Below are 15,444 nucleotides of genomic sequence, written 5' to 3' on the forward strand. Positions count from 1 at the left end.
TATTCATACAATTTTTACCGCATATTGCCTGTCCTTTGCTGGGATCTTCCTCAGTGATATTATTTCTATAAGGGTTGACTAAATGTCACTTGTTCTTAAGAGATGTCAACATTTGAATTTTTACCCTACCTGAAAGCTACATACCTTAGACAAGACCTCCTAGAGCTTGCGTAGAAGTTAGATAGAAATTGGTCACTTAGTCATTAATTTTTAGATAATGATTATCTAGAGACTGCAACACGTCAAACATCTGCACCTCCACCAGACATGTATACCACATCAGTTGAGACCATAGTCGTGGAACAAGCACAGGAAATGTAACCCTTGAACAGATTCTGGAGCTAGGTCTTGCCTGCGGATAAGCTTGCATCTCCTCAAAGCATTTTTTTGATTTAGACACAAAAAATCAACAGCATTTCGCCTTCATATTTTGTAAGGCTACTCACAAATGATATCAATAATTTACTAAAGTGTCGACCATTCTATTTTAGAGTTGAATGTTAAATTTGCACTAATTTGCCTTGTGACACTGCAAAAACAAAAGGGGTCCATAGCGTATGCCAAACATGTATGGCAGTGCTTCCCAAACTGGGTGCTGTAACACGCTGGGGTGCCACCGGGCATTTGCAAGTGTGCTACAAGTTGCTGGTCCAGTACAAATTCAAATTATTTATGGTCCATGTTATGGGCAAAACCAGTGCTGGTGGCTGCCAATCATAAAATATGTGGACAAAAAGAAGCGCAACCTTGTTCACCATACAACTGAACAGAAGGATGACATATAAGCTCAACTTAATTGAATACGTTTTGCAGTTCCTCGACAAACTTTTGGTCTTTGGGTGCTGACTCTCTAGGGTGCCATGAGTCAAAAAAATTTGGGAACCACTGATATATGGCCTGGAACATTAACTAGACAAGGGTACTACTGATGATTGCAGAAAGATGCTTTCACCTAGAAGCCAGTGGTACACAATACAAAATTGTTCAGCAGATGGTTCCTGTTCCATATAAAGGAAATAGTGACACAACCGAACCGATGTCCAATCAAGACTTGACCCTTCTTAAATGAAATACAAAATAGTGGTATCTTAGATCAACTTAATTGTCTCTTCACAGGTGCTTGTAAAGGGAGGGGGTTACTCTAGACCACAGGTTCTCAAACTCTGTCCTCAGGATCACATACAGTGCATGTTTTGAAATAAAGCTCCACCAGTGGAACTTTTAAAATGTGTCAGTGAGTAATGAATACACCTGTGCAGCTGCTGGGTGACCTGAAAAACGTGACCTGTGTTGGGGGCCGGAGGACTGAGTTTGAGAACCTCTGCTCTAGACTAGAAAAAAAAAATTTCCCTCCAGCACACTGCTAAAGAACAGCAATAACATTTGAATACTACATGATAGAAATTCAGAGATATTTGTTGCATATATTTACAAAGATATGTTTAAGCACTGGACCGCGTCAAGGTGTCTCTGTACCAGTGTCCCAAGTGCTACATGATAACAGCATCCACTCATATAATTGCATACTGTTGTGCCACATTATAATAGCGCATGCTCTGATATATCTAAATTGAGAGCCAACTCACCTGGTGGTACCTCATAGAGGCCTTCAACTAGACCTTCTTCAATGTACCCTTGCCATCCCCCAAAAATGTATGGATTGGTAATTCACCTAAAAGTTGAAGAATTAGGATCCACAAGTGACCTACACAACTTAGTTTGAGAATAAGGCAGGGGCAAGACTAGCACATAACACTAACACTGCTTAGTATGGACCGGTTATTAAGTTAAGAAATAATGCTTCTCAGATTAGCTGTCATCCTGGAATATGTTTCTCTGTTCGTATTTTCCCAGTACCATAGATAAACTTAGCGTTTTCTTTCAGATTTGAATATCCCTCAGATATTTTGGGAGACCATTTAAATGATCAGTGCCAACAGAAGTCATTGGAATGTAATTGCACAGTTGTAATTAAAACCACTACAAAATCTTAGCAGTGGGAACTACATACAATGCTTTCTTCTTACTTATGGAATGTGCCAGGGATAAAAATGGCACCCCTTCTGTCTATTCTATCATAGAACCTTTTGTGATTCATATATAATGCTGGACATACACTGCCAGATAAAATGCCTGTCAGACTCGCAGACATTTTATCTGGCAGCCTGTCACCCTGCAGATATCGCGGGCATAAACAGTGAGATATCTCAGTGTATAGGCCCCGATATCTGCACTCTGCCCCCAGGGAGGAGACCTTTCCCCATTCCTTCCATGGGAAGGAACGGGAAATGTTTGTCTGCTGTGGCTGGGCATACACTGCCCGATGCGGCCGACATTTAACATACAAAATATCGCATTGGACAGGCATGCTGGATGATCCGGCATGCCCGACCGATCAATGTTTTACCCTTCGTCGCCCATACGCACTGCGCAAATATCAGGGGGTCCGCTGATATCAGGCGGATCACCCCGATAATTGTATAGTGTATGCTCAGCGTTAGCATTTGTGAGCATTCCAGATAATAACAATTTGCTTATAACTTTAAACCACTTTATTTAAGGCAAACGTTTTGCCAGATATTTGCAAACTACATTTGGATCCTTATTGGGATTTAAGGTAATGGTCAAACAATACGGGGCAATGGTAGAAGGATAGGGGCTTGCTCTGTTCCAGAAGTCCTGTGTATCCCTGTAACCTAGAAACTAATAACATATTTTGCAAGATGAAATATCCCCTCACATCTCTGACCTTTTTTTAAACACTTTATCAAATGGATATTGCTACCCATATCGGTGGCCAGGAGTCCTGCTTTAATTAAAATATTTTCTCACCTGCTTTTACTCCTTACAAGTCTTGTACTTACGTATTTACTTGTAGAACACCTTGTTAATTGCCTTCACTAACTTTTTTTTTTTTGCCAAAATAAACCTGTATTGTCTATCCAGTATAAAACTCACTGGGGGCGATTTCAATTATTTTTAAGGCGGCTATTTGTTTTCGGTGCCCGACAGAACCATTCAGTTGTTGCTCTGGCTAGGATGACACCAACATTTCTGCTCGCACCCTCAGGAAGGTGCAAGCAAAAAATGTGCGATAAACCCGTGGTTAGGGCGCCCAAACAGCAGTTTTTGGTTAAGTTGTTTTACACGGCTAAACCCGGTCTAATTGGGTGCAATAACCGTGTTAATTAATGGTCGTCCAGAACAATTGAATTGCAACACTGGGCACCTATTAATGCCGCCCACAAATCAATTTAATCGCCAATGGAATGCCCCCACTGTATCATTTAGGGCACAAGTTCTCAAACTTTGTTCTCTGGACCCCAAACAGTGCATGTTTTCCAGGTTGCCTCACAGAATCACAAGTGAAATAATTTGTTCCACCTGTGGATATGTTAAAATGTGTCAGTGAGTAATGAATACACCTGTGCACCTGCTGGGTGATTTGAAAAACGTGACCTGTGTGGGGTCCTGAGGACCGAGTATGAGAACCACTGATTTAGGGGGACTAAACTTGTCAGATGTAAGAGCTTTTAATCCTGTTTAGGCTGGCACAGTGGTTAGTATTGCTGACTCCTAACACTTCAACAATGTGTTGGTTTTTTTTGGTCCCCCTCCTTCCCACTGTCCATAAATATAATGACTGGTTAACTGGCTTTGGAATTTCTCCAGGTGCTTGTATGTTTTCATTTGTGATGTAGACAATTAAGGTGGGTACACACCTGACCGATATATCTGCAGATGATGGTCATTCATACACATTGAACGACAATCATCTGCATGCTGCAGCGGGTTGTGGCGTGTAGGGGGGCGTAGCCTAATGGCGGAAGGCGTGGCCACGCCCCCTTCGAGGGGAAAAAACAAAACATATGCGGCGCTGGGGAGGGGGGCGCTGTGTGCCCCTCAGCCTGGCGCACAGCCAATGTGGGGTGCGATCAGCGTGATCGCTCCCCCCCTTTGGCATAGGAGACTGTTTGGGCTGCTGCTTTAGCAGCCTCGGACAGTCTCTCAGAGCTGCTGGGCTGCTGTGGATGGGGAGCTGTGCCGGACACTGGTAAGTAGTATTCCCCCCCCCCCCCTCTCTCTCTCTGCACGATCGGCTGATCGCCCGTACACACTTGCCGATGGACAGATATGTTGTAGACATGTCAGTTCATTGGCTGTGCAGCACAGCCAATGTGATATGTCTGTGAATGACGTTGTTCACAGACATATCATCTGTATACACTGGCCGACGGGGGCACGATATATTGGCAGAACAGTTGATCGGCCAATATATTTGCCAGTGTGTACCCAGCATTAGACTGTAAGCTGCATTGAAGCAGTGACTGTTGGTAAAGTGCTGTGTTGTGTTTGGTTCCTGATATGTCATCTTGACCGGCTTACCCATTAAGATACCTACAGAACAGGACATATTGACATTCAGTGTATATCCCCAACCTCTGAATGGTACAGTGCTTATAAAAATTTATTTTGAGATGGCTAGGTGGTAACACAAATCTTTGGAGGGGATGGTTACTCAATCCCGATGCACAGAATACCTGCGGTTGAAATGGCGACGCCTGCTGTTAAGTAAACTAACCATAACCCTAACCCACCTAATTTACGATAATTTTGTTTCTTCTAAATAAGGGTTTCCCAACCATGGTCCTCAAGGCACACTAACAGTCCAGGTTTTAGGGATAGCCATACTTGAGCACAAGTGACTTAATTAGTACCTCAGTTTATTTGATTTAACCATCTGTGCACAATCATGGATATCACTAAAACCAGGGCTGTTAATGTGCCTTGAGGACCGAGGTTGGGAATCAATGTTCTAAATACTTCATGGCAGCCTAAAGCTGGCCACACACTAGACCAACTTTCATCCAACCAGCCAACTATTTGATTGGTTGGAATGAAAATCTGGTAACGCATGGGAGTAAATGATGATCAGCAATTTGCTCCTAAATGCCAGAAAATAGATGAAAATGGTCGTTCAGACAAGTTTGAACAAATTGTTTAGATCAAACATTTAACAAACAACAGTTTTTGTCCATTTTCCGGCATTTGGGAGCAAATTGCTGATTGTCATTTGCTTTCATACCTTACCAGGTTTTCATTCCAACCAATCAACTAGTTGGATGTAAGTTGGTCTAGTGTGTGGCCAGCTTTACCCTTGAGATTTCATCCCTTTCCCTTAGATTAGATCAGTGGTTCTCAAACTCTGTCCTCAGGACCCCACACAGTTCACTTTTTCCAGGTCGCCTAGCAGGTGCACAGGTGTATTCGTTACTCACTGACTCGTTTTACAAGATCAACAGGTGTAGCTAATGCTGGCCATACACTGGACGATTGATCACACAATTTGGGCAGTTTCTACAGGTTGGACAGACCAATCATTTGAAAATAGTTGTATTTTGAGTCTTCTGCAACCCCGATGCGCGTCCCCGCCGTCGTCTAATTGGATCGCAGATCAGATGGTTTTGCAGAGAGATCTCAACTGATCGTGTAGGAATTGACACACATTATGTGATGTGTTTGACCAAATCGTGTGGTCTTATGTGAAATAGTTGCATTTTAAATACAAATCATCCTGTATCTGAAGGGAAGAATTTTCAAGGGAAATCGTACAACTGATCTGACCAACTTTTGAATCTCACAGTGTATGGTCACCTTAACTATTTCACTTGTAATTATGGCCCTCATTCAGACCCGCTCGCAAGCGGGTCGATGGTGAAGGCCTGTGCACGCGCAGCGCACAAGCCCCGGAGCGAGTGACAAATTCAGCTCGCCCCATTTTGTAGGCAGGGTGGGGGGGGTGGCCTGACAAATAGAGGCGTTCCTGAAGGAACACCTGCCGTTTGTAGGCGGCTCTACTGACATCACCAGTGATGTCAGTAGGGAGCTTCCTGCTCTGTTAGAGCAGGAAGCTACCTGGCGCTTGCGGTAGATGAGACCCTACCGAAAGGGTCTCATCGCAAGCCCCGATGGTCGCGATGGTCTCTGGCCGGGAGGCCGGCTTTCAAAACAATAGCGGCCGCCCTCATTCGCTTTTTGCGAGCGGCTCTGAATGAGGGCCTATGTGAGGAGACCTGCAAAACATTGCACTGTTTGGGGTCCTGAGTACCGAAGTTTGAGAATTTGTGGATTAGATGGGAAGTTTTCCCTCTTCTAGGATCCGCCCACTCCAGGTATATAGGTTTCCTCCTCCTAGTCTTAATTAGTCTTTTTGAGTGTCTATTAAACTTAGGGAAAAAACACATAAGTGAGGGAAATTATAGGCTGCCATGAAGTATTCGAAGAAACTAAATTATCGGTATCTTATAATTTGCTTTTTTCTCCTTCATACTTTATGGCAGCCTTACCCTTGAGCTATACCAAAGCATAACCATACAGAAGGGAAATAAATAGACCAAAAACAATAAAAATGCTTAAATACTTGAAATGTATTCAAGTCACTGCCCCCTTGAGGACATGACTTCTGAAGTGGGCTTCTGCAATATCCAAAGCATAATGCCTTGAAAAGGTATGAACAGATGACCAGGTAGCTTCTGCACAAATATCCTTAGCAGATACTTCAGCCCTCTTTGCCCATGAGACCGCCATTGCCCTGGTCGAGTGTGCCTTCAAATTTCTTGAGCTTTATGCCCATTTTCTTCATACACAAATGTAATTAATTGCTTGACCCATTTTGCAATTGTTTGTTTTGTGGGAGCTCTATCTTTCCCTGCACCTGCAAACAGGACAAATAGATGTTTAATCTTCTGAAAATTTTTGTGCAAATAGACAGAAATGTTCCGCACTAGATCTAACATGTAGTCTTTCTTCCTTCTCATTTTTTGGATGTGGAAAAAATGAAGGTAAAAATAATTTCTTGGTTTAGATGAAAAGATGAGACCCACTTTTGGCAAGAAATTTGGATTTGTCCAGAGGACAACTTTTTCTGGCAGGATATTCAAATAGGGCTCTTCTGCCCATAATGCTTGAAGTTCACTCACTTGTCTTTCTGAAGTGATAGCTGTAAGGAAAACTGCCTTCCAAGTCAATAGATTCAATGGAATTTGATGTAATGGTTCAAACGGGGCCTTAATTAATGCATTCAAAACCAGATTTAAATCCCAAGGGGCTAAAACTGATCTCACTTGAGGACGTACTCTCTTCATTGCTTGGCAGAATAATCTTTTGTAAGATTTTTCCTCGGATAATCTCTTGTCCAACAAAACTCTGTGCTGCTATCTGCACTTTAATGGTTGAAGTCGCTAAACCTTTTTCAAATCCATCATGTAAAATTGTAATTCTTGTGGTGTACTAGCTTTCATCACGTCAAATCTTGTTCCAGCTCAGAACATAAACTTTTTCATATTCTATAATAGATATCAGAAGACACTTACTTTCTTTCTTGCAACAGAAACTGACGCTTGTTAAAATACTTCTTCTTTAGTAGTTCCCTCCCGTTCAATTCCCGTACCGTCAAACGAAGATTTTGCAGATTTGAATGTTATAGTGGTCCTTGGTGTAAAAAGCCTGGCATGAATGGTAATGTCCATGGATCTTCCACGGCCATCCTTACTACTGACTGAAACCATGCTCTTTTTGGCCAGAACGGAAGTACTATCACCTTTGCCCTTTCTTCTCTGATTTTCCTCAGTAAGCGAGGAATCCTAGGCAATGGTAGGAACACGTAACCCAGTTTGAAATTCCATGGTACAGAGAACGTGTCCACTATACTTGTTTGCGGTAGGTTGTGGTTGGAAAAGAAGTGAGGTACCTTTTGTGTTCAGATGAGTTACCATCAAATCTGTCTGTGGACGACCAAATTTTCTTACTATTTCTTGGAACACTTGAACATCCAATGCCCATTCTCCTGGTAATACATTGTTTCTGATGAGAAAATCTGGAACTACATTGTCCGTCCCTGGAACATGAATGGCTATTGGAGAACTGTAATCTTTTTCTGCCCATTCTAGAATTTTTGATACTACTTTTATTAGGACTCGACTTCTGGTGCCAACTTGACGATTCAGATATGCCACTAACTGATATATTGTCTGAGAATATAGGTTTTCCTTTCAATTGATCTTGGAAACCTTTTTATAGCATACCAAACTGCCTGCATTTCCTTTTTGATTTGATAACATTAATCTTTCTTTGGCATTCCAGGATCCTTGCACATTTCGTGTAGAAAATTCTGCTCCCCATCCTGTCAAACTTGCGTCGGTCGTTTATAACCAAATACTGTTTTTCTGACAGTGATGTTGTTCTGAAATTTTTTTCTGTACTTTTCCACCAATTTAGAGAATCTCTCTTATCTTGATGTAGTTTTATCCGATAGGATAGAGGAAATCCTCTCCTGCTGTACAGCAGTAGGTTCCACTGTAACCTCCTCATTTTCCATCTTGCCCATGGTATCTTCTCTATTGTAGATTATATCATTCCCAATAGACGTAACTCTAGATGTAGCAGAATTTTTTTTTTCTTTTGATAGTGCTATATTGTACTCTCAATTGTCTATCAGCACCCCCAAAAATTGTGTTTGTTGTGATGGAATTAAATTACTTTTTTCCCAATTTAACCATCTGTGGCCCAGTAGATACTCTATGGTCCTCTGAACGACCGCTTTCACTACTTCTGCTGAATCTCCAGCAATCAGTAGATCGTCCAGGTATGGCCATACTACTATACCTTGTGTTCTTAGGCAGGATATTAGTCATTTTGTGAATGTCCTTGGGGATGTTGCTTGCCCGAATGGTAGGCAAGTAAATTGGAGATGTTTTCCTTGAATGCAAAATCTCTGGAATCTCCGGTCCCTTCTGCACACAGGAATGTGGAAATAGGCTTCTTTCAGCTCTATCGAGGAAAGAAAATCGTTGTGTCTTATACCCATTAAGATGGTTTTCAGAGTTTCCATGCAGAACTTTTTTACTTTTACACTTTTGTTGAAATACCTGAGATCCAGGATGGGTAGGAATCCGCCTGTTGCTTTTTCTACGAGAGAAATTGGAGAATAAAAACCTTTCTTCTCTTCCAACTGCGGAACAAATTCTACTGCTTTTGAACTGAGTCATTTTCTTATACTGTTTTCTAACACTTCGACCTGCAACAATAGACTCTGGGACCCTGGATTCCACCAATTTGCTTATTTTTGGGACATTCAAAAACTCTATTCTGTATCCTTTTGATACTATATGCAACACCAAGCAGTCTTGAGTCTATTTTTTCCATTGACTGTGGAACTGCAAAAGTCTTCCCCCTACCGGCATGTGTGTCGTTGTTCTGTAATTGTCATTGTCTCTGATTACTTCTCCTGCATGATTGGCGAAAGGGCTATCTCATTCCTGAAGAATATCTGCTACTGTACTGCCGCCCAGGTTTATAACTTCTGGCTTGTTTATACTGCTGTTTCGCAGATGGCATAGGATACTTGTTAAGTTTCATCATGGGGTAATCTTGCATATTTACCCCTCGACATTTTAAGTAAAATGGTTTCCAATTTATTACCAAAAAGAAGCGAACCTTCAAAAGGTAGGGAGACTTGCGTATTTTTTTGAATGGCTGTCAGCTGCCCAAGAACGCTCGTCTTGCCATCACTCCTGCAGTCATAGACTTTGCAGAAAATTCTATCCTATCCAGTGAAGCTTCACACAGATATTCAATAGCTTTGCTCATAATAATATGACTTTGCTGTAAAGTTCTTGAATTTTTTTTTCTTCTAAATCCGTTTGCATATTAGCCGCCCACAATCTCAGAATTCTGGACACTGACGCTACTGCAACACCAGATTTCAAGGATACTGACGCAGAGTTATGGTGCGTACACACGGTACGATCACTCAGCGATAACTATATCGCTGACTGATCGTCCTGCACCTTCCCGGTATGCTGTATGATAGTTGGTGGTCTGCTGGATAAACGATAACCAAGGGCTGGTTCCTATGTAACCTGGTCGATATCAACCAGGTTGGCCTGCATGCACGGGCGATGGTCAATATAGTTATCGTCCATACGTGCCCGCGCATCGCTGGTCGTTGGCACCAAAAAATTAATGACCTGAACGATAGCAATCTAGTCAATATCGTTCATATCGTGCATTTTTATCGTACCGTGTGTATGCACCATTATGTAACTTCTTTAAAGAATTCTCAAACCTCTTATCTTTCAAGACTGCTCCGTCCTTCAAAGGGATGGTGGTTGTAGAAACCACTTCAGCGACTGCTGCATCAACTTTAGGGTTAGTACACCAGGCCAAAAACTTCTCCTCAAAATGATACATCTCATCAATCCTTTTAACATTCCCCAAATGCTGGGACGGCACATCACCGGGACTTCTGTCCGCTGCGAGCCGTCTCCAGCGCAGCTCCCATACTACCAGCAGGGAACGCTGCACTTCACGGTCTCTGTAGCGGGGGAAGCGCCGGACATCGAACGCACTCCCCAGCCACCTTCTTGAAAGATATCTCATCAACTCGGGTGCCACAGGGACCCATTAGATGAAGCCTCCACTTCTCCCCAGGATGCTAACCTCCTCAGCTGCGGCTACCGGAGGCACATTTTGCTGGCTAAAAAAAGATGTAAGTCCTAACTGGATCAAAAAATTATAAAATTCCTACACTAGTGCTGCTAAACTTCCTCTTTCCAAGAGACCAGAAATAGACTAATGAAGACTAGGAGGGGAGAACTTATATACCCGGAGTGGCTAGACCCTAGAGGAGGGAAAAAAACTTCCTGTCTAAGGGAAAGGGATGTAATCTCAAGGGTAAGGCTGCCATGAAATATGAAGGAGAAATATGTATACACAGTGGGTCTGAATACCGACGTCTATCTTTAGCCAGATGCCGAAATCCTGACGACCGACATCCCGAACGAAGCTAAGCGGGGACTGTTAGCTGTTACCGCGGGGGGAGTGGGGTGCTTAGTTTTAGGCACCCCCTGGGGAGGGTTAGGCTAGGAGAAGGGGGACTAGGGTTAGCTGCCACAAAGGGAGGATTGGGGGGGAGAGGAGAGGGGAGGGTTAGGGTACATACCAGCCCCAATAGGGATCATGATGGTTCGGGCTTCCAGCGTCTGTATTTAGTCCGCCGGCGATACATCTGACGGCATTAGAATACAGTGTTCTCCCCATAAATGTTTTCCAGACGGGTGGCATCATGTAGTAGCCCGGTGGGGGCCTTCGCTATAATAAAATTTATTAAACCCTGACCTTATAATTATTTAAACGTGCAATAACTTTTTATTTATTAATTCTCCTTTTATCTTATTAGAGGCCCAGTCGTATGATTATGAAAAGTTGTTGTAAAGTCTGTAGGATCTGGTCCTTTTTATACAGCTCGCAGGCTCCCAAAGAGCCGGGTGGTAGGCCGTTTCTTGCCCGCAAAATAACTCAGGGCTATTAAATCAATATTAATTACGCTGAGACAAGCGGTCCGATATCAACGTTTCAGAGCTGCTGCTCTTTTATCAAGATATAAAAAAGTGAATAAGGGTATGTACCGCTTGTCTGAGCGTATTTATTATTGATTTAAAAGCCCTGAGTGCCATCCAGCGTCTTAGTGGATTGTTGGATATCTATCTATCTATATATAGATATATATATATATATATATATATATATATATATACACACACATATATATAGATCTATCTCTATTAATAATAAATATATTATCTCATATACAAACTTTTTTTTGCCCAAGGTGTGTGTGTGTGTATATATATATATATGTGTGTGTATATATATATATATATATATATATATATATATATTTCATGTTGTGCCAGGATCAGTATTTCCAATTTACCCAGCCTGAGTGGATGTATTCAATTATAGTAAGATACTGTCAATGTTCCTTAAGGATACTAGTCCATGGTGACATGATGGCATCACGTAGTTGCTGCAGACTTGTTGGTTCTACATTCATGCGGATCTCCTGTTCCACAGCATTCCAAACTTGTTCTATTGGTTTGAATTCTTGTGATTATGAAGACCTATTGGCGTACACTGAGCTCTTTGTCCTGTTTATGAAACCACTCGACATGACGTGCTTTGTAACATGCCATGTACTCTGCTGGACGTAGCAATTAATAGATATTTAGACTTGCATGGTCAGCAACAATACTCGGGTAGACTCTGGCATTTAAACAATGCTCAGCTGGTATTAAAGGGCCTAATGTGTTCCAATAAAACATTCCCCACACCATTACCATCACCACCATTGTGAACTGTTGATACAAGGCAGGATGGATCCCATGGATTTATTTTCTTTATGCCAAATTCTTAACCTTTTATCTGCATGTTGCTCTACAAATAGAGAATCCTGAGACCAGGTGGCTTTTTTCCAAACTGTCCAGTTTTGGTGAACCTGTGCCCACTACTACCTATTTTCAGCTGACAGAAGTGGAATCCACTGTGATCATCTTCTGTAGCCCAAACATTTCAAGGTTCAATGTGCTGTTGTGTGTTCAGAGCGAACTTCTTTATGCCAATGTTGTGATGCATGATTATTTAAATTACTGTCAATCTTCCTATCTGATAGAACCAGTCTGGCCGTTCAGGCGTTTTCTGCTACAAAACTGGGTGTTTTTTGTTTTGCACTGATAGAGGAGTGCACTCTTGGACTGTCTCCTCCTTTGTAGAGTGATATTCCGGCGGGATGAATTCCCTGCTGTGCTTGTGAGTTCATGCCATTGGTATAGTGCTGCAGTACTTCGCTCTTACTTAGAGACCTATTACCATTGTTAACCCTGTGCCTACCACTGTTGTTCTGTACACCGCTGTTACCAAATGAACCCTCCATCCTGGTTAAGGACATCTGAGTGGATTAACCTCCATTCCATCTGCACCTAATAAACCAAACTGGTTAAGCCAAATATGCACACCCATACCCTAGAAACTGTAGCACATGAAAATCCAAGGAGATCAGCAGTTTCGTTTTTTTATTCCTAGTATTAAAGTTCTCTTTGTCCTTCTTAATCTGATGAAGAATATTGTAAATTGATCCTTGTTTTTATGGCTCTCTTTCTAGGTTACACAAAAGGTGAAACTCCATCAGGCTGGGGCCCAGTAGAACTTGTGGCTGTCATCGCTGGTCCAGTGTTTCTCCTTGGCGTTGTCCTTATTGTGGTGGTCTTGTTCCACTATCATCAGCGAGTTTACCACAACCGCCAGAGACTTGACTTGGAGGACCCATCCTGTGAAATGTATCTGGCAAAAGATAAAACTCTTCCAGACTTGATCTATGACCTATCTACATCAGGTTCTGGCTCAGGTAAAGTTCTTTCTATTTATAATAAAGATTCAGTTTGTATCTGTGTTTGTGTGGGTATATGTTAATGTTTGAGCAATGTAATTTCGGAAAGCTTGACCTGGAATTTTATTCTAATGATGATGGTGCAATTCAATCCGGTGCTGGTTGTGGTGTTGGCAATTGACTAGTGTTGGAAGAAGTATTTATAAGTACTGAGTTTGATGATAATTAGAGTGTAGAGCAGCTTTATCATGGAATGGAAACATAGGCTTTATTGGCCAAAATGATCTTTTATTTGGTCAATATTAGCTTGTAGCTGTGACATGTTAACATTGTATAAAAAGGTTGTCAATACTGGTCAAGGCCAAGCATGTATTCTGAAGATTATGAAAACTAGTAACGGAGACTGGTAGGCTGTGTCTCTACTGTTTCCAAACATGTAGCAATGTAATGCTGAGACATTTGGTGAACTTCCCATGGAGCTGTGTGAGTTCTGGGATCCACCTACTTCCCTAATATGCTCTGTTAGCTCATTTTGGTACAGATTGTTAGACTGCTGTGTTTAGAATAGTTGATATTAGGGATACACAAACTTTTTGGGTCTATTGATAAAACACCATGCTTAGACATGTAGATTTTACTGCAGGAAAATACTATATTTGCAGTTATAACACATAGCTATGTACAATGTTTAAAAATAGTCCTAATGGGGACAGAATTGTATGTGGTTCAGTGTCACCACAGGAGACATGGCCATTGTTTTGTAGTGTATGCGGTCCACTGTAAAACATTTGCCCTCACCTCTGTAGTGATAACACTCCCGCTCACCTCTGTAGCAGTAGCACCATCCATCACTTCTGTAGTAACATCCAGCTCACTTGCTTCAGTAGTAACACATTTCTTACGCTACCTCTGTAGTAACACCTTTATCCGCCAACCCCTCCATCACAACAATACACCCAACCTTGACCTCCCCATCTTATTCCTGGATATGTTGCTACAGGGTTAACTAATGGCTAAATATTGGTGTATCTGCACCACTTGTTTAGCTGTACCACTTCAGTCCTCATCTGTCAAGCACCGTTGGCATAGAAAGACCTACTTCACTGATCAAAAGTGAGTAGGCTCAGTTGCACTTAACTGGACAAGTCCCTCTTCCATACAATCGGGTGTTACCTGGTAGTATTTATTTATCCAGATGTCAACTATTGAATGCAGCTGTGTGCGCTCTAAGGCGTGGTAGCTGGAGTGTTGTGGGCGCTTTGGCCCTACCTAACATACCGACCGCCAGAATCTCGGAGGGGTACCATGGGGATATTATGGTTGGAGAGATCCAGGCGCCAAACAGTTAAAGCATCAGCTCCCAGGATGCCTCGGGTCCTCCTCCATATATACACCGCCCCTAGTGCCAGGCCTTCAGTTGTTTGTTTGGTGTGCCAGGATTAAGACGCACCTTTGTAACAGGCAACTCCTAAGATTTTATTGCTATGATTTTGGGTTGGTAGTACCAAGCGTCTGAATTAAGTCTCAAGTACTGTGACTCCATCTACCTCCGCTAGGACGCAACACCAGTAACAGGGCTGGTGATTCCCACTTGTTTCGGCTGAGCTTGCTATATGATATGAGACACATATCTGCTGCCATGAGGCCAGCGTACCCGGCTGGTTGATACAGCTTAGGGGAAGTAGATATTCAGGATGTACCCAAGTTTTGTATGGGATCTCTCCGGTCAATTATTTTGGCAATAGAGCTGGGGGGATTACATGGTTTCCCTGGACATTCAGGAAGCATATCTGCATGTACCAATTTCAGGCTCTACCCTTTGGCCTATCTACGGCTCCCCAGGTAATTACCAAAATAATAGCTGTCATGAGTGCCTATCTCAGGCATCAGGGAGTCAGAATACTGCCATATCTGGATCCCACACAGCAGATGGTACATCTGGGAGCTCTTCTGGATTCTCAGGCACAAACGGAGATTCTACCAGGACAAGATTGTGGCCCTATCATTGCACGTAAGCAAGGGTATCCATTCTGTTAGCAATGCAGGTCCTGGGATCAATGGTATCCACCTTCGACATGGTGGGGTATGCTCCGTTTCATTCCAGGCAAACATTGATTCTCTCCAAGTGGAACGGACAGTATTATCTAATAAGGTCCAAGAGGATCATTCTCACTCCAGAGGTTCGTCACTCCCTCCTGTCGTGGCTAAGAAAGGATCAT

At 42.4% G+C, this 15,444-nt stretch overlaps 1 protein-coding gene across 1 annotated transcript in view; it reads left to right on the top strand.

Moving 5' to 3' along the window:
- The window catches only part of ACVR1B (activin A receptor type 1B), a 65,732-nt gene that overhangs the window by 34,285 nt on the left and 16,003 nt on the right, over positions 1–15,444 (top strand). Inside the window, exon 3 of the mRNA XM_088446057.1 lies at positions 13,001–13,243. Coding sequence (XP_088302183.1) covers positions 13,001–13,243 — 243 coding nt within the window. The remainder of the gene's footprint in view (positions 1–13,000; positions 13,244–15,444) is intronic.

Source organism: Taudactylus pleione, unplaced genomic scaffold (genome assembly GCF_031769625.1).
Source record: "Taudactylus pleione unplaced genomic scaffold, aTauple2 ptg000005l, whole genome shotgun sequence".
Classification (NCBI taxonomy): domain Eukaryota; kingdom Metazoa; phylum Chordata; class Amphibia; order Anura; family Myobatrachidae; genus Taudactylus; species Taudactylus pleione.